The sequence below is a fragment of the Myodes glareolus genome, chromosome 6 (genome assembly GCF_982192425.1).
Source record: "Myodes glareolus chromosome 6, mMyoGla1.1, whole genome shotgun sequence".
Taxonomy (NCBI): Eukaryota; Metazoa; Chordata; class Mammalia; order Rodentia; family Cricetidae; genus Myodes; species Myodes glareolus.
The window spans coordinates 9,393,602-9,418,866 of NC_142031.1; the positions used below are offsets into that span (position 1 = coordinate 9,393,602).

General features: G+C 48.5%; 1 protein-coding gene across 6 annotated transcripts in view; it reads left to right on the plus strand.

Annotated features, from left to right (window-relative positions):
• Vps13d (vacuolar protein sorting 13 homolog D) overlaps positions 1-24,329 on the plus strand; it is a 222,268-nt gene extending 197,939 nt beyond the window's left edge. For 5 of the 6 annotated variants that reach the window (XM_085690301.2, XM_048461274.3, XM_048461275.3 and 2 more), the window contains 3 exons: positions 14,077-14,208; positions 20,365-20,605; positions 21,755-24,329. In XM_085690301.2, the coding sequence (XP_085546427.2) occupies positions 14,077-14,208; positions 20,365-20,605; positions 21,755-21,886 (505 nt within the window). In that variant the 3' untranslated portion in view covers positions 21,887-24,329. Of the gene's footprint in view, positions 1-8,491; positions 8,965-14,076; positions 14,209-20,364; positions 20,606-21,754 lie in introns of those variants that run through there. The other variant, XR_015002163.2, reaches the window with a different exon arrangement.
• Positions 24,330-25,265: the final 936 nt, after the last annotated feature.

The following is a 25,265-nucleotide window of genomic DNA, read 5'->3' on the forward strand; positions in this document are numbered from 1 at the left end:
TGATGGTCACTCCCCCTCAAGTTCCCCTTCTCCAGAAGAAAGCTCAGCAGCTCCGTCCCCCACCTCACGTAGCCCTCGTGCTGTGCGGTTACTGTGGTGGAACCCTGGGCCTGTCTGTGGTTTCACTGTGAGTGTGCTTTAGACACTTTGCTGTTGAAGCTCAACTACTTCCTGAGTCATAGTGGATTTTTTTAAAAGAAAACATAGTTTTAGTATTTAAGTAAAATAGCATGAGATATATGTCCACTGACGTTTGGGGCTCTGCTGGTTGAGTCAGCTCTGTGCTCTCTGCAGCAAACCGCTGAGATGGGTGCTGCCATTATCTCCCCCTCCTTGTCTCCAGAGAGTGAGCAGAATGCAGCATAGCAATCTGTTGTTAATAATCACCACAAAGTTACTAACATAGCCCCACCAGACACCTCTCTGCATGTCTGTATGTACATATACATAGACATACATATATGTGCAATATATGAGTATTACATAAATGTGTGTGTATGTGTGCGCGTGCACGCACACGTGCATGTCTGTGTATTGGGGAGGCTCAAGTGTCCTAACTCAGCCTAGCTCTGTTACCAGGATGCACCTGCAGCCCCAAGTACAAACATTGATGTTCACTGAAAAACACCTTTGCATTCCAAAAGCGAGTTATTTTGAACAGTTATGTAATATATTGCAAATATTCCATAATATACTTGGTTTGGCCGTTACAGACTCTTGCCACTTTTCACATTCCAAGTGTTACCTGTAATTTTCCTCTCAACCTGTCCTGGGTTGGTGTTGTGTGTTTTCTGTAGTGACACATTACCGTTCGCTTCCTAGGAAGGGGAAGCGGTTTGTGCTTGATCCACAGGGCTGAAGTGGAGCATTTCTCCAGCTCACTGCCTGCTCATTCATTCAGAGCAGGGGTCACAGTTCTTACAGGGTAGCTGCTGTGACGGATAACATAGGCAGAGCAGGCTTCATCTTTTAAGCCTGCCAATCAGAGCAAATGTCCCAACGCTGCTGCTGTTCACACTTCTCTGCAAGTTAACCATGCTGAATCATCTTCTGCATTTCTCTTGGCTATTTTCTTCTCTCCATTCGTGAATTCCTTTTTATATTCTCTGTCCCAGTCCTTTTAAAACTCCTTGACATGGCTTCATTGGCAGAATGCATTCCTGGTCAGCACAGAGCCCCAGGTTTGAGCCCCAGCACTGCAGAAAGTCAGGCCCAGTGCTGCTGTAATCCTAGCACTGGGAGACAGGCAGGAGAATTAGAAATTGAAGGTCATCTTCTGCAACAAAGCAAGTTTGAGGCCATCCTGGGCTACATGAGACCTTGTCTTGTAGGAAAGGGTCAGATATTTGAGAGTTTTGAAGGAACTGTGAGAATAAAATAGTATTTTTTTAAGAGAAGAAGAAAACCTTAACGCCTAGTATTCCTTCCTCTTTAGTGCGCTTGCTGTGGTTTCCCCCACTCTGTCAGCAGTAGCCATGTTCCAACCCTCATCAATGTAAGTGCATGTCCTCCTTCTAGATGCTGATAAGATGAGGTTTAGCTGCTGGCAGGTCCTATCCGTGTGCCCTGGAGTCTGTGCCGTGGCTGTGAAAGCATGCTGTCACTCTGCCTGGAATAGCGCCAGCTGCTGCAACTCTAGAAAAGGGAGTACTGGTGGATGTTGCGTGGGGTGTGACCTGACCTGTTGATTGTTTTTTGGGTTTGTTTGTTTGAGGTTTTTTTTATTATTTTTTTGTTATTTGTTGCCTTCTATTCTTAAGTATCTGTTTACAACCTGTTCCTTCTGGCCTTACAACAGGCTCCTTCTTGATGCCAGGCCTTCCCAAAAATATGTGGCATGCCATTCCAAGGCTTCAGGGTGGAGCACTCCCACTAGCTCCTGCACTCACTGATCTGATAGAGGGGCTGGGCTTCTTCAGTGGTCATCAAGAATGTAGACTGGGGTGCTGTGTGACAGACTTTTCCTGGGGAAAAACAACACACACATCTACTCACTCCAGATAAGGAGCTCACAACAGACCAGTGAGTTTTATTGACATTTAGAGGAGCAGAAATGGCTCAAAGACCACTTCATCACCAAAATCCAGCCCAGCAGTAAAGCTGGGAACCTGGAATGCACTGCACACCTTGCAAGCAGCTCGACAGGAGGGAGGTGTCCTTTCCAGGTAGCTCCGTAGGCTGAAGCCTCTTCCAGGCGACTCTGCCGGTTTCTGCTTCTTTTAGACTGGTTGGCTGGCCTCAGAGGCTTCTTTGTAGTTTGGCGTGTCCAAGGTTGATTCTCCTGCAGTCTTTACTATTTTTACTGTTTACTCTTGGGGAGGGAGGGACCTAGTGAATCTGAGTTTCGGGGACTTCCTGAAGCTATTTTGAATTGCTTACCTTATCTTCACGAGCTTCCCTTTAAGATGGATTCTTTCAGTCTCAGAGGAAACTGCTACACAACATGGGGCTAGAGAGTTGGCTCAGAAGTTGAGAGCACTTGATGCTCTTGCCTAAGTCCTGGGCTTCGTTCCTAGCACCCACATGGCAACTCACAATCATCATAACTCCAGTTCCAGAGCATCTGACACCCTCTTCTGACTCTGTGGGTCCCAGATACCCATGCAGCATACTACATACATGCAGGCACAGTACTCACACACATACAAGAAAGTAAGCAAATGTTTAAAAAGAGTGTAGACCCTGAGCACAGGGAAGTGGCTCCTGTGGTAATGTGCTTGAGGAGCTGATTTCAGAATCCCAGGGCCCATGTAAAAGACACATGCAGCATCTCCACCTGCAATCTCCGCACTGGGTAGATGAATTTCTAAAACCTGTTGGCCAGCTAGCCAGCCACGTCCATGACCTCCAGGTTCAGTGAGAGACCCTGCCTCAAAATATTAAGGTGGAGAGTGACAGAGTAAGGCATCCAATGTCAACTTCTGACCTCCTGTGTGTGTGTGTGTGTTCTCTCTCTCTCTCTCTCTCTCTCTCTCTCACACACACACACACACACACACACAGAGGACAAGAATGTCCTGATTGTAAGCTTCTCAATTTTGCCTTCTCTGGTGTTCCATCATCCCTTCATGGTGTTCAGATGCATAACAGTGATGGCATCTGGGTGTGTTAGAGTCTCTTCAGCAAATGTGTGATATCCAATAAGTTTACTGAGTCCAAGGAAATCAGAATGACCCTTAGTCAAGTTTGCCACTTACAACAGTGTATTTTCTTCACCATAAAGTGAAATACTAGTGAGTCCCTCCTGAGAACAGTGTGAGCATAGAGTGTTTGGGATTCAGTCCAAACATTCTTACTGACCGCCACAGCCCTACTTCACATGCCAGCTGCTCAGGCCCCACCTGGTGTCTTCTCACCTAAGGGTTGATGGGAAATGCAAGAGTTAGTGCCACCACCATACATGATGCATGGGCATTTCCCAGTGCCTTGGGCGTGCACACACCCGTCTGTTGTGCTCGAGTCACCCATAGACCAGTACTGCACCCCAGTTTAAAACACACCAAGTGTTCTCTTGTGCTCTGCCATTTTCTTGAGAGAGTGTGTAGAAAGGACATGGGATCCAAGCAAATGAGTTTCATTTTGCCCAACATAGCAACTGTCATCTCCAGGAGCCTCTAGCTGTCTCACCAAGTGTACTGTAAATGATTTCCTTCCATTCTGGTTTTTTGTTTGTTTGATTGTTTTGTTTTTGGCTTGTTTGTTTCGTAGTCATTTTAATATATAGAGAGCTAGCCTTTCAAATGAGTCACTTTGTCGCAGAAACCTGTTGTTTACTTTAGCTGCGAAGGACTAAAGAAAGGGCAGAACGGTCACTCCCTTATGGCCTGCCAGTTTGCAGCATGCACAAACCAGGCAGAGGCAGGCTGGCAAGCCGAATCTGCAGAGTGAGCTGTGGTCTCCTCCCCATGATGCCACCTTCCACCTCTCCTTGCTTGTGTCCAGTGGCCTTCAGTCCTGCTGTGGCTGCAGCCTAAGAGCCCTTCTGGCCCGCGTCACCCTCGGGTCCTGATTCGACAGGATTCAGCAGGTCTACTGAGTGCGTGTTTAATGTGACACAGATGGGGGACATCCCAGAGACCTTTCTGCTTTACAGATTTTTCAGTTTTTTGCATTTCATTAATGTTGCTTATTGTTTACAGACTGTAACCTGAGACAGCAGAATGGATTGTAATTTTTAAAAAGGCTTGGGGTGGGGGTAGAGGACGACAAGGCCGTAGGGCATCTGAGAGAGAAAAAAAATCCAGTAGTGTGGAATGTTGTTTGCTGTCCAGACCAAACAAACCAGTTTGCCAAGGGTTGGTGGACTGTGACACAGCCTGGCTCATGTTAACACTGGACAGCACATAATTAGCAGACAGCTTGACCGTTTTATCACCAAATAAAGAATGCCCTCTGTCACAGGTGGAACATCCTGGTCCCAGGCAGAAATGAGCCCCTTGTAGAGGGACTGAAGGGTGTGGGTGGCCAAGATTTCAGCTCTGTTCTGTGTCCTTCCTGTCTAGAAATTCAGACACATGGCTGTTCTCCTTCACTCCTCTGCAGGGACTTATGCCTGGCCCTGTGGCAAGAGTCAGAACAAGGAGAGGGGTCTTGTTTGGTATGGAAAACGAGGATGGTCTTGAGGGCACTGGACTGATGGACCAGAGCCAGGCAGACACAAGTTTCGAAATAGAGTGCTGTCTCTGGGTTTAGGTGGTATGGCTGGCTTGAGCTGGCCTTGGCTTTTGTGAGAGCTCGGCCATACCATAAACCTAAGGAGCAATAGCAAGAAACCCAGCTGATGAGGAAGAACATGGGGACTGGAAGTGACTGGTTGTCTTTAAGATCAAAGGAACCTAAAGCTTGGGCTGATATCGCATGAGCCATATAAGGAATTGACTCTGAGGAGGCCTCTCCTTGGTGTTTGAATGAGTTCAGAGATCACTGATCGAGTCAGACATTTCTGAGCCATTGGTCATCTGGGTGTCAAGATACCATTGGCTTCCCATGAGGAGCTGGACGCAGGGTGGCTGCCAGGCTTCCAAGCACATTTTTTTTTTTTTCCGTCTTGGAAAACTGCAGACATTGCATGGTTTCCCAAAGCTGCCAGTGACCTCCTGGGAGCATGTGACCTAGGTCTGGAGCTTCCTTGTGTCCCCCCTCAATGGAATATCCAGCATTCCTGTGCTCCATGGGTTCTTGGGTCATTACCAACTCTCAGCCTTTTTCCCTTGTCCAGCTGCCCTGTTGCCAAGCAACTTTCTCTGCTCACCCGGCCTCCTGCACCAGCTCCTACAGTTTTGGGCCTGTACATTCATCTCAGGTGTATCTGGGCTGGAAGAAGGTGTACCTGGAACCTTCCTTTCTCCCTCTACCCCCTACAGCTCATCCGCAAGGCCTGAAGCCCGGAGGCCTGGATGCCTGGACAACTTTCATGCCTTTGGAGTTCTTTATTTTTCCTCTGTCTCTTCCTTTTTCCTGTCTGACAGGAAAAGGATGTGAGAAGCCCCCACCCCCGAGGTGGAGCAAACAGGTACTCTTGAAGGAATAAGCAAACCCCTCGCAGGCCCTCCAGCATTGTAGCGTCTGCAGGTCTGCTTGGCTTTGGCCATGAAGGAGACCCTGGGGCAGGAGGCTCCAGAGCAGCAGTGGTTGTACACGGAGAGATTTTATTGCAAACTGCATTTAGAGAAAGTGATTTGCCATTGATATGTATGTATTTGGTAAACCCTGGACTATGCTGAACTCTCCTAAAGTCTGTACTCAAATTATTCCAACTCTAAGAATTGTAAGTCTGTTGTAATTTAGTGAATAGTCAGTGATTAGCACTGCTTCTTTACAAACATTTCAGGAAATTAATATTTGAATGGAGCTGGGAAATGTTCTTGTGTCCTGCAGTATGTGACATGCTCCTGAGGCATCATTCTCACAGGGAGTCACATCAGTCCTCCCCCATTAGTGCTTGTCACAGTAAAACTGTAAACACTACACTTTTGCATTAGGGTGAGATTTGTTTTGGATTTGGTTTGATTGGGCTTTTGTTTGTTTGTTTGTTTTTGTTTTTTGAGACAGAGTTTCTCTGTGGCTTTGAAGCCTGTCCTGGAACAAGCTCTTGTAGACCAGGCTGGCCTCGAACTCACAGAGATCTGCCTGCCTCTGCCTCCCAAGTCCTGGGATGGATGCACCATCACTACCCAGTTTGGTTTTATTGTTTTTTAAGATAGGGTTTCTCTGTGTTGTAGGCTTGACTGTCCTGGAACTCACTCTGTAGACCAGGCCAGCCTCTGACTCAGAAATCTGCCTGCCTCTGCCTTCCAAGTGCTGGGATTAAAGGGGTGGGCCACCCCTGCCTGACAAGGTTTTGGGTTTTTGAGGAAAAGACTCACACTGTAGCTCATGCTGGCCTGTAACTCATTACACAGCCCAAATAGGCCTCAAATTTGATAATCCTGCCTTAGCCTCCCAAGTGCTGGGATGAAAGGTGAAAGCATTGTGCCCAGCCACATTTAGGAATTTTAAGTTGATTTATTTGTCCTAAGGAATTATAGGAGGGTATTAGACAGTTAATTTTATGAGTCCTACTATGTGCTGTGTTTGTGTCCTATTTCCCGCCAGTGTTAGCAACTAAGTGCTTAGCTGGGGTGTCAGTCTGTTCTTCCCCACCAACCTTTGTTCTTCTCTGTGCCACCTTGATCTCAAAAGAGGTCAGCATTTGGGAGATGTCTTCCTTTGGATTTTCCCCTTATGTAGTCATTTGTGGAAGTGGTATGAAAACCAGTTTCTTAGCATCAGTATTACAGACTCCACTTCGGCCATGCAAACAGTTCTGGCGTTCACATTAGAGCAACAGGGCTCCAAGGAGCGTGAGTCTGGGAAGTGCTGGGTTCTCTTTGGTGTCACTGGAGGAACACAAAGCCTTTAGTTGTGAAGTGCCCCTTTCCTATAGTGATCTGGCAAAGTCGTGTGCCATTTTATAAAGTAAAGCAACCCCAGAATGCAAGCAGATTTATAACATTTGGGGAACCTTTTCCAGGGCTCCCAGCTGTGCTGAATTCATTATAAAGTGAGCCTTTTCGGAGATAGTCTCAGCCTGGAGGCAGTTGACCAAGAAAAAAGTCTGGAGTATCTTTGTCCTCAAGCTGAAGTCCCAGCAGCACATCTGCTGGCATTAGTCCTACCAGCTGTCACGGTCACCGTGTCATGGGGTCCCCAAATGCATGAGATTACAGAGAGCCTTGACCCCTATAAACAAGTCAGGTGTGAACCCCACTGATGGGTGCAAACCAGTCCAGGAACTCACCCCTGCTGGACTGCTAAAACCTAACAATATAAATAGGATTTCTATGCTTCCTTGAGTCAACATCTCCCCCGTTTCCAGTGGCAATGGTTTGGTATGGGACTTTGTGTGTTGCCTTACACATGACTTCAGAGCTCCCGGGAGTAGGGTAGAATTTAGACAGGGAGGAGAATGGGAAGCACTTCGTGGCAAGCTATGTGCCTCCGCTGGCCGTCTGTGCCTTGGGTGCCATTCTGTGGAGTGTCTTGTGTAGACCAGCCTCTACTCTAAGCACTGTACATTTAGTGACTTATTTACTACTAGTAACAGCCCTATTATCAGCATCTGAATTTTTGTTACATTTATTAATTTGCATCTCTGTGTGTATTTGCATGTGGTATGAGGGTCCACATACCAGGGCGGAGTATGGAAGTCGGTTCTCTCCTTCCACGTGTTCTGGGGATTGAACTCAGGTGGTCAGACCTGGCAGTGAGTGCTTCTCCACACTGAGCCATACTGCCGGTCACCAGCTTTGTTTTATAAATGAGGAAACAGTTTATAAATGATGGGAGGATTTAAGCTTGCCCTTCAAGCTTACTAGTCAGGTGGAGTAGAGAATCAGAGGGAGGCAGGGCCATTTTCGGGCCTCTGAGCAGTTTGTTTTTCTGGCTACCTTAATTTGAATACTTAGTAATTCCAGGGAAGAATGAATCTCTACTGACACTGTTTCTTTCATGTGCTCAAAATCCAAATTATTCCAGGAAATACTTGGTATCCTTTTCCCATTTCAAGATCCAACATGCCAAAACTTGGTTACTGTCTGTGAGTAACTTCTAAAAGGTGGCACTGTATCAGTCTTTAGCTACTAGCGGGGCATTTCCTCATGGGAAAGGGTCAGACTTGAGAGATTTTCACACTCGGCATGCCATACACTGAGTGGAGTGAGAAGCACTTTCCTCATAGTCTTTGGAAATGGATTCATGGGACAGAGAGGAAAGAGTTGTGGCTCAGAGGTCTTCTGGACCCCACTGTACTTCAGTGAGCATCCAAGTACATTCTAACTAGGTCGGGCTATCCAGTGCAGGCAGTGCCATTCAGAGCAATAACAACCTTCTGTTCTCAGTCTAATTATTTGTGCTTAGTTGAGCACGCTGCATATCAGTAAGATAGTTAGTGAAAACAAAAATTGTGGGCCCATATACATAATAAACATAAGCATCATCCATCACTCCACAGAGGTCAGCACGTCCAGCCCCCAGTTAGATGGCAGCCCTTCGCTGAATAACATCTCCTGTGCTTGGGCGTCACAGTCTGCGCACACAGTCTGCGCATTTACTGACGGCTTGTGGATGTCGCTTGGCTGATAGACATTGACCACGACAGACTTCTCGAGCAGCTATCAGCTTGCACTGTGCCTGGGTGGACATACACAGCCATCTGTCTCCAACTAACAGAACTGTGACACAGCTACTCATCATATAAGCAAAGAACAAATCATAGCCTGGCCAGCTGGTGACCTCAGGCTGAAAGGCACATCAGCCAAGTGGAACTGGTTAGATCTGCCCGCCACCTTGTTTGGATTTACTGTTGCTTCAAGACTGGAACACAGGTTATTTTCATGGCTCTGATCTTTGGTTTGGGGGCCCCCCCGGTATCTGTCAGAGAGCCCCTGCCTGATGGAGTGAGTCTTCATGGACAGCTCTCCCTGGGTGGGTATCTGCAGTGTATCAGCCACTGTGCGAGCAGCCCCTTCCCTGGGGGAAGAGGCATCCATGGTGTATCACCACTGCCTGACATTTTCATGGAGTTCAAAGCTCAAGTTCATTTGGTGCTGACATTTTGGATTAGCTGGTTGACTGGAAGGGCTGCTTCTTTCTATATGCTGTGAAATTTATAAACCACAGCAGCTGAGGGCTTAAAATGGCCGACAGCCCCCAGCTGGCAGCAATTAAGTGCACCGCAGACCTTTGGCTAAACAAAGGCTTGCGGAGGCAGAGACGCTGCACACACTGAACTGACTCTTGTTCTCAGTGCCGGTCAAGAAACACTTAACCAAAGAGAAGTGAAAGAGGTGTTTTGCTACTTCCTGTGTAGTGTGGTACCAGACACTGCCCAAGTGGCATCATGACAGCAGTGGGTGGCAGAACAATTTCAATGTTGATCTTCAATGCCCCAGCACCAATGACAGGAGCCACCCTACTGCCTTGTGCATACCATTTAGACAGGGTTCTCTAAGGAAGCACAGCTGGTAGAATGACTGTTCGGACGTAAAGGGAGCCTACGACTGTGATCCTAGAGTTGCTCGGTTCACGATGCTGAATGTCTCGGCTGTCCAAATCCAGAGGATTCCTGGAGAGCTGCTGGTCTTCAAGAGACCTTGGGATCAGCCTCAGCAGGATAGGTGGGGACAAACAAGCAAAAAACAAAGCTTCCTTCGTCCATTGCCTTTCATTTGGGCTGCCATCATTAGATATGGCCCAGACTGAGGGTGGGTCCCCCTTGTTCAAATAACCAGGTGAAGAAACCTCTCCCCCCGCCCCCCAGGAGTGCCTAGCAGCTTGGGTTTTAGTTGATTCCAGATGTAGTCGAGTTGGCAGCCGAGACTAGCCAGCACAGGACACCATTATTCTTTCATCTGAAGGAAAGAGATGGCTTGAGAAAGTGCCGAGGCCATTTTATCCCCACCCCAGCAGCAGGAGAATCTAGACCAGGAGACAAGGCAGCTCAGCAAGTAAAACATTTGCTACCCAATTCCCACGACCAGAACTTGATTTCTAGAACACAGTGAAATTCCTGATAGTTGCTCTCTGACCTCCTCACATATGTTATGGCATACATGCACCCCTCCACAGTAAATAAACATAAAATTTAAATAGAGTCTATATCAATGTTCTCCAAGATATAACATAAGTATAAGTCAATTTAATTTTGTTTTGTTTTGATCCTTTGAGACAGGGTCTCATGTAGTCAGGATTGACTTTAGCTTGTCTTCAGTTAAAGGTCCTCCTGCTTTTTCTTCCTGAGTACTGGAATTACACCGCTCTCCTGATTTTCCTTCTCTTTCTTCGTTTTGAGACAGGGTCTCATATGAAAGTAAATTTCAAATTTAGTTCTTTTGTTACACTGACCACACCTCATGTGCCCAGTAACCATGTGGCCAGTGACAGCTTATTAATTAAACAGTGCTGTCCTAGTCAGTACCAAGCATTGGAATGGGTGTAGATAGCTAGTGTCTCATATCCGCGTCATGGCAGGAGTGTAAAATGGTTTTGCACCTTTAAAAGTAGCTCACACTCTCCTCTTAGGCAAGCGCTTATATCCTGAAATCTGGCAAAAAGTGTGCATGCATGCGTGCATGCGTTTGTATGTATCCAAATCCAAAGGTCACCAGGAGACATGGCAAGCATGTTCATAGCCACATCACTCATCATAGCAGAACCTTAGCCAGTATCAGATATGTCATCGACATCCACACCACAGGGTATTGGTAAACAGACAGAAGTGAATCCTCCCCACAGGCCCAGCATGATTAGGACCTATAGTCAGCACTAGTGTGCCAGAACAGGCTTGGAAGGTGGGAAGACTGCCTAAGAAGGAAAAGCATGGGCATTAGACACGAGATTCAGAATTGGGGCTGTGCCAGGGGGAGGAAGAACAGTGTCTGGATGCAGAAGACACCCAGGCTGTGGTCAGCAGTGGGGCTGTAGATGATGTTTGTTAAAAAAAAGAAAAAGCCCAGTGACGATGGCAGACTTGGAACAGAGCAGGAGGAAGCCATCCTGTTGTCCACTTCCCAGTGCTTGGCTCACTGGGACACAAGATAGTGACGTAACAGTCAGTCTTGTAAAACTGAGTCACAGAGCAAGAACAAATGTAGGTTTGCTGTTATCTGTGGAAGCGCTTGTTTGTAAGGGTGATTTGAGTTCATATGTGTATGTGTACATATGTACATGGGTATGATTGTTTGTGTGTATTCTTAGGACCTTGTGCGATGATAAGTCTGCCTCTACTGATATATATATTATACAATATATTATTATATTTTGTTTGTATTCGGGTGCTTTTGGTTTTATTGGATTTTTTTGTTGTTGTTTTGTTTTGTTTTGTTTTTTGAGACAAAGTCTAAGTAGGCCTGGCTGGCTTCAGTCTTGCGAGCTTCGTCTCTGCTTCCCAAACACTACAATTGCACGTGTGTGTCACCATACATACCGAGTATGAGAACAGTTCTACCACACAGTGCTTCCTTTTCCCTGGTGAAGGTTGCTTCATAACCTTTCTGCCAGATTTGTTCTCACAGAGACTTTAAACCCTATCCCCCAACACCTGCTCACAGCCTACCAACTTGGCCATGAGAACTTGAAATTTTAGTTGTTTTAGAGGAGAAAAACTAGCGTTAGTCACTGACAAAGAAGCATGACGAAGAGTGTCTTTAATCCGTCTTTCTGCCTCTCGAAAGAATGCTTGCCAATCTCCTCTCTGTGAGGGAACCCCTCATTTACAGAGGTGTGTCCTCTCTGTGAGGGGAGTCTGTGGGTTTTTCCTTGTATATCCTAGTGACATGAAAATGACCTCAAGAATCACAGTGTGCTCCTCCAGGCCCTAGCACTAAGCATTGAGTCCAGTATGGCCCTTGGTGTTTGGTAGAGAGGACCATAAAAATTAGGGGTAGTTTGCTGTCTGCAGGGAAGACAGAGAGGAGATGAGGGTCCACAAAGGAGCTGTTCTACCTGCTCATTCTGGGTGTTTCTGTGGTTTTGTAGTTTGCACGCTAGAAGATAATATGTTGAGAGTAGAGATGAGGTTAAAGGAAGGGGCTCTAGAGGAAGCTGCTGAGCTAAGGAATTGTTACTGTGTGCACTTAAACGTTTTGGCAGTGTGGGGCACATTTTCTTCCATTCTGAGTTGGCCCATAGTTGGTGTGAGGTGTGACTTCTAGGAGCTCAGGAGCAGCCTGCCACCTTTCATTGACTTGCCAGACTTCCTTAGGTCCTTTTAATAGGATGCAGTTCACCGTTGGTTTTTCCTTCCCCACAGTGGTGATCCCCGAGAAAAGCAGGTCTTTCATGAGGAATAAGACACTTGCCCACAAAGGTTCCTATTTCATAGCTACCCTTTGCTGTCCCTGGTGAACCAGACAGCAGCACCCCAGGAAAGTCAAACTTAGTTGAAAGGAGGTAGGAAGGTGAAAGCGACTCTCCCATCTGCCTCTTGGAGGGTCTTTGGTCTTCTGCTTGGCAACCAGTGGCCCCTTTAGGAGCCTCTCAGGCAAAACAACCATGGGAATGCTTTGGGGAAAACAGTTATTGTTCTGTTTAGGTAGTAAAATGGCAGCAGTTGTTTTGCCAGGCCTGGAGGCCACCTAGAAAAGTCTACCCAGCTCCTTCCTGGGGACCCCTTGTGTATGGTGATCTGCTGGCATCCATAACTGAGCCCTTAGGAAGTTCCTCTCCCAGTAGACTCACAGTGTCTGCCTACACCACCATCCCTGCTTTCAGGGAGAACTCTGGGGTGAGAGCCGTCAGTAGGTCTACACCCTGAAGGAAGGATTGAGACTAGGCACAGCGGGAATATGTAAATATGTGCTATAATTGAAGCCACCCCATTACCCTCAGTGAAGCCACTGCATCCTCCTCCAAGTCTCCACATTACTCCTGCAAACCAAAGCTAAAAGGACACAAGGCACCCTCATAACTATTTGAGATGTGTGTGTGTGTGTGTGTGTGTGTGTGTGTGTGTGTGTGTGTGTGAGTGAGTGTGAGTGAGTGTGAGTGTGTGTGGGGGGGGATGGGAGATCTGGCTTCCCAAGAGCTATCAAACACCCCCATGGCACCTTCTGGAACCAGAGCCTGGTGAACTCAGCCTGACCTGGGTTCAGAAACACAGATAGCCTGTGGCAAGTTCCAGACTGCTGCTTCCGGGGTCCTACCCCGACCTGCCCTGCAGGACACTTCTCCCTGTCAGATGTCTCCCCTCCCGCCAGTCCATGGTCCTAAAGTGCTGATTCAGTGTAGCTGCCTGCTCCTCCCTTTGAGCTATGTCTAGAGAGGGATGTTTTGCTTCAGTGGGTTCCAGGAACAAATAATAAAGAGTACAGCAAGTACAAGGCCGAGGACAGACCCAGTGCGCTCTTATCAGTCATCTGAAGTATGCACTGCCTTTCCAAGACAAATATGGACTCCTGTTTCTAGGAAAACACCAAAAAGTATTTATCAATTATACTGTCTATGGTTTGTGGAAAAAGACAACAGCAGCCGACCCTGAAAGCCATAGCAAAGCAGATTCCTTTGGGCAACCAGCAGCCAAGTGGCATGAGTTAGGGCTGCTGCTGTGTGCTAGGACTGGTCCCTTCACATGGCCACTGCATTCCTTACCCTTTACCCAGGAGACTGAGCTCACCCCTCAGGAGCCTGGCAGCATAGCAGGTCACACTAAAGCCCAGGCCCCTTGGTGTTCCTCCTGAAGCCACTGCACGTCCCCAGCAGGCCGACCCAAAGAGATCCCTAGCAAAGTGTAATAAACCAGTGTGGTCCACTGGGAACCTAGTGATAGTGACCTCACAGAGCTGCAGCGATCGGTAACCTATCCTCTTCAGCACAAGCCTGATGGGTACTTTCTTATTTGCTCCCACAACCAAGAGGTAGGTTGTGCCAGCTCATTACACACAAAGTAAGATTGAGGCCAAGGAAGTGAGCCAATAATCCTGTAGCCTACATAGCCCTGCTGCTGCTTCCTCCTGTCTATAAGCAGTGCCTTTCTAAATGAGGATGGAAAATCATTTCAACCTTGACACTTAACCTCTTTCTGTCCATTTGTCCCCCTAGAACCCAAGCCCAGAGGGTTCGGAAGCCACGCTGCTGCACTGGCCCCCAGGGATTGCTTCCTCGCTATTCTGAGAGCCAGGCAGAAGGACAGGAGCAGCTCTTCAAGCTGACGGACAACATCCAAGACGAGTTGTAAGTGGGGGCTGAAGAAACGGGTCCACTATGTTGCCTTGTCTGTCTCTGAGTCTGAGAAACTTCCCTGTTACTCAGGAGTTTCAGCCTTGAGAAAGGCTGAAGGCTTGCTTCTCCTAAATGTCTGATAGGTCTCAATATAACTACTTATAAATGGCCTTTACTGGAGGGAGTGGCTTGGAGTCTGTTTCAGAGTGGACTTGCTATGCCGACTCTGCAGTGTGAGTCTTTGTGGAGACAGCTCAAAGAGAGGCCGGGGCGTAGGGTGTTAGGAGATGGTTTTCCCACAAACAATTTCCTTAAACTTTGGTATCCAGTGTTTGCTATAGAACACTAGCAAAATGAACCACAATCCATCGCCCATCGACTGTTCTGGAATTTTCTTGATTGTTTTGTTACCCTTTTAGTAACCCAGGATCTTGTCACATTTTCAGCTACTGAGATTTTAACTGATGTGGTAGCCATGGCCGTCCTTGGTGATATTCTGTGAAAGCCCTCAGAATATAAAGTGCTCTGTGACTTGCCCAGATATGAGAGGACTGCATTTGGGGCATAGCAGCGTGCTAGTGTAACTTGTGTCTTCTAAGGCGAGGCGAGCTAGGGAGGATCTGAACACTGTAGTGTTGCTGGCTGATGGAAGAGTTCATGGAGAGATTGGTTCCTGACATGGTCTTCAGTGTCATTGGTGGAGACAGTACCAGAGAGGCCTCGACTCACATCTCATATCTTATGGGAATGGGGACATAGAAAATGAAGTCTAGGATTTAGGAGATGGGATATGTCATCTTCCTAGATGTGTCCTGCCAAGCTTTCACTGGAGCATCTCTAGATAAGGCTCTGCTACCTAACAGTACGCTATGGACGGAGTGGCTTCAACAACAGACATTTAGATACCTGCTTCTGAAGGCTGAGAGGGCTGAGACTGCATATATACTACACTGTTGATGGAACTTTGGGCCTCCAACTAGAGAGTCACTTCTCAGCCAAGCAGGGCATGGTATAGGCTACTAGAATAGGAGCCACTGATGGCTAGGGTGTTCCACTCGCTTGAGAACCCTCCAAACCCAGAGCAGCGCCTGGGATCCGAATCATTCATTAAGCTCAGCTTGGAGAGCTGCAGTTCAACACTTGTGTTAAACTGTCCCACTTCCCAATCCCTGGGGCTTTAGGGGTGCTATCAAAGGTTAAGTAAAGGTTGAGGGATGTAGCTAGGCTGATAGAGTACATTGAAGCTGGGTTCCATCCCCAGCACTGCCTAAACCAAAAGTAGTGGTATTTGCACTTGGGATGGAGGCCGAAGGATCACAAGTTCAAAGTCATCCTCAGCCACCTTGCATAGTAAGCCTGGGCTATAGGCATTCCTGTCTCAAAAAGAAGGATAGGCTAAGTAAAATTATAAGTCCTTTGTGGGTTAGCAAAGACTCTATATTTTAGAGTCTAAAATATACTATCCAAACCATCCCTGGTCTTTGCAACAAGATTCATTTGTAATCAAATGACGTAAGGCTAGAAAACACAAGGGGGAAACAGCGTAGTCCAGTCACAATGGGATTCCTGCCCACGTAGTGCACACATAGGAAACAGGCCAGGGAACTGAGATCTGGAGTCAGGGTGAAACCAGTGAAATTGACTTCACGAAATGCTTGACGTTCATGTGATCTGGGCACAGTGACTGCCGGAATGAATTTTGACTTTGAAGATGAAAACCCTGGGTCTCCACCCAAGCTGAGGGTGGAACCTGGCAATGGGTGGTAAGGGAGGCATGTGACCTCAGTCTTCCTGGGCATACAGGAGGTCAGCAGGATCTGTGGCAGACATGGCTCAGAGTGTCCTCACTTACCAGCCTGTCCCCAGGGCAATGTGAGTGGTCTAGACATCTGTCTGCAGAAAGGGGTGCTCAGGAAAAGCTCGGTGCTGACTTCTGCCTCTGACTTTTATCCTAGATTTGTAATTAAAAACATGTTTAAGAACCTCATTATTTGCATATTTCCCTCAGAGTTAACCCGTTAAAAGGGTCTTTAATACCTTGCTCTACTGTGCTAACTAAATGTTTCCACATTTTTTTCCAGTTAGACTCACTGTTTTACTTCTGGAAAATATTGTGTAATGACTTCCTGACGGAGCAAAGCCCCACAAGTCCCCAGCACCGCAGCAGCTTCAACTTTGATCTCCCACATCAAGTTACATTTAGTTTTGTGGGGTTTTTTTTTTCCATTTAATTAAATGGTATTGAACAGATTGTCACTGCCATCCAATTTAAGGTCTGCTCAGGCCTCACAGCAGGTTCATCAGCGGTGCCTCTTTTACTCCTTCTCAGCCTTAATCCAGGCCCCTGATGAAGCCAGTGTTAAAATAGCGCTTGCCCTATAGGATCCACTTCCTGAGCAGCGCCTGGTTTGCGGCCAGCAGTCCGCTTTAGTTGTCTTTCCTTTTGCTTGTTTCCTGTGAGATACCGACTTCTGGTGTTTCAGCAAGGCCGCAACTCAGATTGCAGGCCCGAGGAGCTTCTGTCTGCAGCAGTGTGGCCCTTGGGGTCTTTCGCCATTTAGATAGAAAGTAATGCTTAGAAGATTTTTTTTTCTTAAATACAGAAAAGTATATAAAAAGCCTGCAGGCATACATGCAGGCAGAACACTGTCTATATAATAAATAAATCTTTAAAAAAAAAAAAAAGAAAGAAAGAAAGACAGGTTTGCAAACCTTATGCTTCTCTCCTTAGGTGTTTGTCTCCTAGAGGCGGGGGGGGGGGGGCGGGGGGGGCGGGAGGAGCGCACCTTTGAAGAAGAGGATCCTCCCCCAAGGTAGCATGCTAAAATGCCACCTTCGTCTTGTAATGAAGCCAACTCATTTACATGGCTAGCAGAACCAAACAGAATTCAGAAAACAAATAATAGTGAAAATCCCCTTTGTTATCTCTCTCCCTGTCCCTTCCCCTCGCCTCCCACCTTTTGCTGGGAATGGATCCCAGGGCCTTCCATGGCTCAGTGGGTACTGTGTCTCTCAGCCCCAGCCCTAGTTCCATCTTACACTTTCTCAGCCAGGAACTAATCTGTCAGGAACGTTTGACACCGAAAGACTTGTGACGGGCAGGTTACCCGGCTGCTCAGCTGAAAGTTCTGAGAGACTCACAGCCCTGGCATCCCACAGCCAGCCCTGCACACATATGCAGTTGCACTCCTCCAGACCTCCTGCTGTCTTTACTGTCACCTCCAGAATCCTTGCCCAATCCCTTAGGTCTGACCATGTGCCAGGCCAAGTACAAACTCTGTGGTGTTCCTCATCAAGTTCACGGTCTAGCAAGTCAGGCAGACCTGTTTGGGAGGAGAGGGGCGAGGGGCATAACAACGGGAGAAAAGAACTTTCACTACTGTTTCCCTTGCTCCCCACTGCCTGTCATGGAGGGTAGGGTCTCTGTCCTAAAAGAAATCTGAGCTGTGTTTTGCGGGGTGTCCAGTGGTTTGATTTACAGAGAGGACCTATGAGTCAACAGAGCAAGGACAGACAGTGTCCCTCCTGTCACCCGTGAGGCTTTTCCTCAGCCCATCTGTGGGCCAGCGGGATGGTGTCCCTTGATACCTGGTGCGGGCACAGAGGAACAAAGGCACCAAGGGATAGGTCAGGGGAGGGAAGAACCAAGAGAGCACTGCTTTGCCGCCCACCCCCACTTCTCACCATGAGTGACAAGTTCAGGATGAGCATGTGAAGGGGCTGCTCGGGAGCTCTCTGAATGAATCTTTGATGTGGTTTCCAGATTGTTTTGTGTATGGGGGTGGGAAGCAAGCAGAATGACAGGGTGCTGTTGATGGGACCCCAAACCTTGACCTTGAGTAATGTTTTGCAAGGGAAGCCTCAGCAAAGATGGGGAGACAGCCATTGGCGACCCAGGCCCTAGGCCATTGCCCAGTGCTTTCTCCCCTAACTCTGCCCTTAGTTCTTATTTGATGTTGCTTTGAAGGCCCTAAGACAATAAATGTAACAGTGGCAGCAGCAGCCCCAGGGCACGAGCAGGGCTCCTGCGCCCAGAGTGCGCATGTGGCAATCAGGGCTGCTGAGCTGGCTTGTTGTGTCCATCATGGGTCCTCTCCATGTGGTGCTAACTGAAGGGGCTAGTAGGCAACACCATCTCCCTCAGTGATGAGGGAACTGAGCTACCAAAATACCAGCTCCCTTGCCAGAGGGCTTGCGGACCCTCCTTGTCTGCCTAGCCCAGTTTTCCTTCACCGTGCCGTCTGCCTTTCGGGAGCCACCATTTCTCCTTAGGTTTCCTGGCCTGTAAGAGGACTAAGCCATGGCGGCCTCCTAGAAAGGAGTTGGGAAGTGTGCTCAGGACCAGCGCCTGTGCCCTTAGGTGTAAAAGTATCTTTCTTGGTGTCACCAAGTCCTCAGAAGTGCCTTGGTGAAGGATGGAGCACCAGTCTTGGCAGGATGTTGTACCGTGTGTGCCTGCTATCACCTTGCCTCCTAACCACCCTTGGAGTCCCCTCAAACAGTCGGAGACATCCTTCATGGCTGAGCTGCTGGCCTACCTGTGCTCCAGAACAAAGTTGTTTCTGACTGTTTCCTTCATTTTCCATCCGGTTCCAGCTGGTCCTGTGATGTGCCCTCTTCCTTCTGTCTCCCCATGCCCTCCCCCGTTCCCTTCTCCTCACTCAGCAATGTGGCCCCTGCCTCTCAGAGTGCCTCTCACAAGGAGGCTGTGTTAAGCCAGCTGAGCAACGAGGGCCACGGGGCGCTGCTAATTTTGGCAGTGAGACTTTATAAGTCTACATTCTCAGCATTGCCAACCAGTTAAATGAGAACAGCAAACCCCAATTTTTGTCATGGGAACCATAGTTAAAATGATGACTAGAACAAGGTGGGTACTTAGCAAGTCCACACGGGTGACTGACTCGGTAGTGGGTACTCAGGAAGTCATGCGAGTTGCAGTGGACCATGCCCAGGCTTAGAGCACCACTGAGAGACAGGATGCTTAGCCAGGAGGCAGAACGAAATCTCTGGTGGTGCTTTGGCAGGCCAAGGTGTTGAAATACCAGCAATCAAGTGCCAGGGCTTCGAGAGTCAGGATGGTGACTCTGGCTGGAAAGGAGGGAGGAAATGAAGTGTGCGACCTAGAGATCTGCTGCGGAGAGGAGAAGGAGGGCCTGACAGGACAGCCCCTGCTTGCTGGCCTTCTACTGCCCTCAGTGATTCTGCCCTCTCTGAGGATTTTGTGCCTTGTGACCCTGGACCAAGACTACCCTGGACCTGGATCCATGGCAGTACCAGGTGGAGCCTTGACGTAAAACCCCGAGGTTCACAGCAGCCTGCGTCAGTCAGCTCTCATATGCTTGCCGCCCCCCAGTGTGCTTTGCTGTCCCTGGTGCTCAGGCACACTGTGGAAGGCCAGCATAAGATACGGGCAGCTACCAAACTGGGAAGGCTGTCGCTGTGTCTTCCAGGCTGACCTCCTGCCTCAGCAGCTGAGCAGAGAGGTGTGTTCTATATAAATCTCCACATCAGTCTGAAGGTGCTGAGGGCTCAGTCTTTTTCTTTTTCAAAGCTAAGTTATTTCTTAGTGGCCTGGAATCTCTTAGCCGCCATGACTACAGTTTTGAGATGAAAGTGGCGTCTTAAGCCCTGTGTCCCTGGTTGTACTGAACAGGGGTCAGGTGACCTAAGACCTAAATGCAGGTGTGCAAACCCTGGGTTGTGCAGCTTGGCAGACCTGTCCCCTCACATCATCAAGCCCTGCTGTTGTCTCTCAGGGTCTAGCTGGTCTGTGTTTCTCTAACTCGTAACTATCCCAAAGCTCATTGGGCACCCCAAAAGCTCACTGAGCACCCCACAAAGCCCATTTCAGAACAGGAGTTTGTTTCTGTTTCTGGAACTCTTGGCCAACATCCCTTGTTCATGTGCCTCCTACAGCTTAGAGTGTGCCGTGGGTGTGGGCCTCAGAGCAGCTCCTGAGGCCAAGTCCTTTCTAACACAAACTTACAAATGAGGAAATTGAGGCCCAGAGTAATGAAGCCACACACATGGTAATTGGGAAGCCTGGGTAAGCCTAGGCTCCAGACCCCAGAGACCGCAGTAGGTCTTTGCCTGTTTGAGCATCTGGGGATGGCCTGTCCCCAACATGGAACAGCTAGGTATCACGTGTTCTTCTCTCTCCCCACGCAGCTTCATAGCCGTGGAGAATATCGATAGCTACTGTGTCCTCATCTCCTCCAAAGCCGTGTACTTCCTGAAGAGTGGGGACTACATAGACCGAGAGGCCATTTTCCTCGAGGTCAAATATGACGACCTCTATCACTGCCTTGTCTCCAAAGACCATGGGAAGGTGTATGTGCAGGTGACCAAGAAAGCTGCCAACTCCAGCAGTGGCGTGTCCATCCCAGGCCCGTCCCACCAGAAGCCAATGGTGAGTACTCCTTGCCACTCATGTGACAAGCTGCTCTGCCTCCACTTTACATGAGGACTCCAGTGGGAGGTTTGCATGCACTGAGGGTTCTGCTCCTGCTCTCCTGCATCTGTGTCCTTGAAACACGGTGCTGCGTGCTGACTGATGCCTGGAGTCCAGAGGGTGACAGAGAACACACTGTATTGTTTCTCTGGTATCAGGAAACCACAACCCTTTGATCTATGCTGACGACTAGTGTGAGGCACATTCAATAGGTATTTGTAAATAAAAATGATGTTTTATCTCCGCAGCATGGGAGGTGTTGTGTCAGAACATCTAGGTAGAGATGCCCCTGCTGCCTTCCAGCATGCACTTCCTGCTGTTCCCTCAGTGCTGTTAGGGAAAGGGTCAGGGCAGGTGGTTTCTTTAGGCCACTTGGCTGACTGTGGCACAAGCTGGAGCTCAGACCCGGATGACCCACCTGATCCCCATGCTGTGTCTAGACCTAAGAGCGCCTTACTCTGCTGAGCTGGTCCAGCACCCACAGCAGAGCAGGTGTGAGGAAGTAGTAGCAGGACCAGCTGTCGGTCCTGCACCCTTCAGAGTGGCCGTGTGCATCTCTGGTCTTTCTGGAGACCAGAAAAGTCCTCTTGCTCGGTCTCTCCTCTGGAGCTCTTCAACCTTCCCCACTCTCAGGAATGAGCTCGAGTGGCCTAAACTGGCCTAAATTAGAGCTAGTTGATTCAAAGTTAATGCCCTAAAGTGTGCATTTTCCACCAAGTGTGCCTATCCACCACTGTCTCCTGCTTTCAGGGCAGGCTAGCTGTGCAGTATTCTGGGAAATAAAGGATTCAGACCCGTGTTTACTAACTCTTCTTCCTGTGCCGGCCACCATTGGGCTTTGGACTTAAATAAGGAGTTCAGTCCATTGTCCCGATCTTACCTCTGACTGGAATCTTATCCACTCTGGTCACAAGTACTGGTGGTGATACTCTGCTTGTAGTAGTAACTGGGATATAAACTAAAAGTTGGATCAGGGTGAACCAGACACAGGCTCCTGGGACTGTCTTGGCTGCTCAAATGGGAACTGTTCTTGGGTGCTATATCTTGCCCTCATTGTGGTTGGCTGCCCCTTCTTAGGGCAGTGTGCTCATCCTTGTCTCTCTCTAGGTGCATGTGAAATCTGAGGTCCTTGCTGTCAAGTTATCACAAGAAATCAACTATGCCAAGAGCCTCTACTATGAACAGCAACTTATGTTAAGACTCAGTGAGAATCAAGAGCAGCTGGAACTGGATTCCTGAGGACACCTGGCTGCTGGAGAGGGATGCTCCAGACAGAACTAGGAGGACAGATGCCCAGATTCATGCTAAGGGAAGCCAGAAAAGGGTTTGGGGGCGATATCAAGGAACAAGGGAAAATAATTCTCACAGGGAAAAATGTAAACAGAAAACCATATTAGTTTGTGGGGCAGGGAGTTACTTTAGATTATGGGGAAATAATTTTTAAAAGTATTGATTGAATAACGTTAAAAATGTATTAAGATGGATCTAATTTTTAGAGTGCCCTGTATTTTGTTAACATGTATATATGTACAACTTGTGTGTTTGTAAATACATAGAAGCTACTGAGCAGGGCTGTGCTGTGTGTGAAGGTTTGTTACCTGTACAGTAATGTAAAGTTGGACCAGACCCTCTGTCTGACTAATTCTGCACGACTCCTGCAGGAAAGTCCCTGTGGGAAGGTGGTTTTGGAAGTCGAAAGATGCACTGCTTGGGTGGCAAATGCAGTCAGTGTTCAAAGGTGAGCCTGCAGTCACCGAGATGGGAGTAGAAGCTGAGCCACCATGGCAAGGACTAGAGACCAGCATGGCACCCATCTTTGTTCTTACCCATGTTATAGACAGTGTTCAAATTTCTCAGGCAAGTCTCTAATTTCTACTTACTGGCCTTCTCCAACCACTCCACCCAATTGGGGGGTAAAATGGTCAGTTGCTGAGGTTTTCCTCATGCAGTTTGCGATAAGAGAGGTCAGTAGCACTTGCACTCTCCTGACACAGGTGAAACAATCCCACTTCTCACCGTGTTTTTAATAAAACCACATGCTGATGTCACAGCACCACAGCCTCCTGGGAACAGGATAAGGAGGGAGACGGTTCCAGAAAAGGGTGTGAACTATGAATACTGAAAGGGTATGGCATGGGAGCTTGTTACCAGGCCTTGGCCAAAGCGTCTTGTCCTTGGTTCTAACCTGAAGCCTGGTGTGCAGGCCAGGGGCTTCCTGGGACTTACTTTTGGAATTTCCCTCTTCTAGAAGGACTAAGCAAATAGGAGGTAGGGGAGGGTGGGCCTTGCCCCATACTAGGTAGGAGGAGGGCGGGCCTTACCCCATGGGTATGTGGAAGGTTTGGTGTTTCTAACCCTTCCGAGACACGAATGGAGCTGATCTGTTCAACTCAATCCTTCTGTGCGTGCGTGCACGCCCAGCATGGGACATAAGCATTGATAGGTCAGGGCCGTCCTGAAGGAGCACTTTCGCTACATAGTGTTTTCAAGGTTCTGTATTCCTGAATTCCACATTTGCCCTCTTCCCTCAACCAGACTTGATTTTTGTGGGTTGAATCTTTGGTTGGCAAGTCATTGCTCACTGGGGAGGCCAAGATGGTGTCAGTACGCCGTTGGAGATTCACAGCTGAGGAGGAGAGTCTAGCCCGTCATAGACTTCCTCACCAGCCTGGACCCCCACACCCACACAAGTTCAGCTGGGGGTCTTGTTGTCAGTAACTCACTGCCTGAGACCTTGATCTCTTACAGAGGAGGCTTCAGAAGCATAATTGTGTGTCCCCTGCCATCTGCTGGGACAGTCACTGCAAACATCCCCACCACTTGCAGGAACTAGTGTCACTAGGGGAAGTCCGCCCTGCCCTGGGCACCTTAATCTGGGTTTCTCAGTCTGCAGCTGGTGCTTCAGGAGGACCCGGGGAAAATCAGACATCCTCCCCTGGTTCCTTTCTAATTTAATCAGCTCTTTAAATAACTGTCCCTCTGCTGTGATGGCACACCCCCTCCCTCTGATACTTAGCCTGAGGAGCGGGTATTAAAATAGGGCTTGGAGATCACATAGGATAGGGCTGCAGGGTGAAGGGAGACCTCCTTTGAGTTCTCAGCTCTCTTGGCCTTATAGCCCTCATGTCAGGTCTGGGGAAGATCCCAGGGGCTTTCACCATTGCCTCCTGGCTTACCAGAACAGAGTTCAAAGCTCCAGAAGAAACAGGCCTTGCCACAGTTCCTGTTTCCTCCTAAGTTGGTACTTAGCCCATGACACCAGAGACTGCTGGGACAATTTCATACTGCCTCAAATACAGTTCTTCTGGGAGAAGTTAGCTGATGGAGGGAAGTTGGGTAAAGAGATGTCAGAAGCCACCCCAGTTCCTAGATTCAATCAGAAAGCCAGCTCCAGGAGGGCATCCCCACCCCAGGCCTCCATGGCGGAGGCAAAGAGGTAGCCTTTTGTGCCCCCCAGCTGTGTGGTGGATTCTCATCCCACTTCGGTGTTCTAAAGGGTCCAGGGCCACTTTGTGTTCAAGTGTCATTTGTGCCTCGAATAAATAAAAAGCACCATAGCCGCTCAGCGAGTGGGAAATAAAATGGCTGGTTCTTCACTATGTAAACACAGACTGTGCAACCAACCTGCACACCCCAGAGCTGGCACTGCTCTCCTGCGAAATAAAGTGCGTTGTTGACTTTCCGTGCCTGTCTGTTGCCTTCCTCCTCTTCCTCTTCCTCTTCCTCCTCCTCCTCCTCCTCTTTTGTGTTGCCACCATTCTAGAAACATCAGCACTGACAGACATCAAACCTAGTACAATAGGCAGGTACAGCCACGGGTAGACACCCACACCTGGAGTGAGCGGCTGGAAGTGTCTGCCCTCCAGTAGCTGTGGCAGGGCCTTCGGGCTGAGCGTACAGGGTAGAGATCATCACTTAGAGTTTAGGCAGGCGAGGAGGAGGCAGAGACACGTGTTGACTCATGAGGGAGTGGGTCCACATAGGGTTTAGAAATGTGTTAGCGAATCAATGAGGAGGACTACATTCATGATCCAGAATCAGGAGCAGTGGAGATGTTGCTCAGAGCACTTCTGGTGGTGTGCTGTGGCTGAAAACTGGGTAAGAGGGATAAGGTTCAGGGGGGAAATGGAAGGAGAGGAACTGGGGACACCTCATACTGACACCTCTAGAGTATTTGGCCATGGGTATAAAGTGGCCAACACCAGATGCCTCAAGAGGAAAAGGTGGCCAGGGACAATGGTTCACACCTGTATTCTGAGTTACTCAGGCTAAGGCCTGAGGGTCCCTGGAGCCCAGGCATTTCTAGACCAGCAACCCAGCAAGGAAAAGAGCCAAAACCAAACAGGAAGGGTGGGCTGACCCAGGGACCTGGGTAGACATTGACTGCCTCTGTGTTCTAGGGACATAAGCTGGTTATTCTAGGGCAGGGATGATGGAGATGTAGAAAGATGTGTAATCATGCCACAGGGCAGCAGATAGTGTGCAGAACAGGCTTGTGTTCAGGAACAGGACTGGAACATACATGTGTCGCTTTACATATGTAGACACCAGAGAGCAGCTTTCTAGCGTTGATCTCTCCTTCCACCAAGTGGGTCTTGGGGCTTGAACTCAGGTCGTC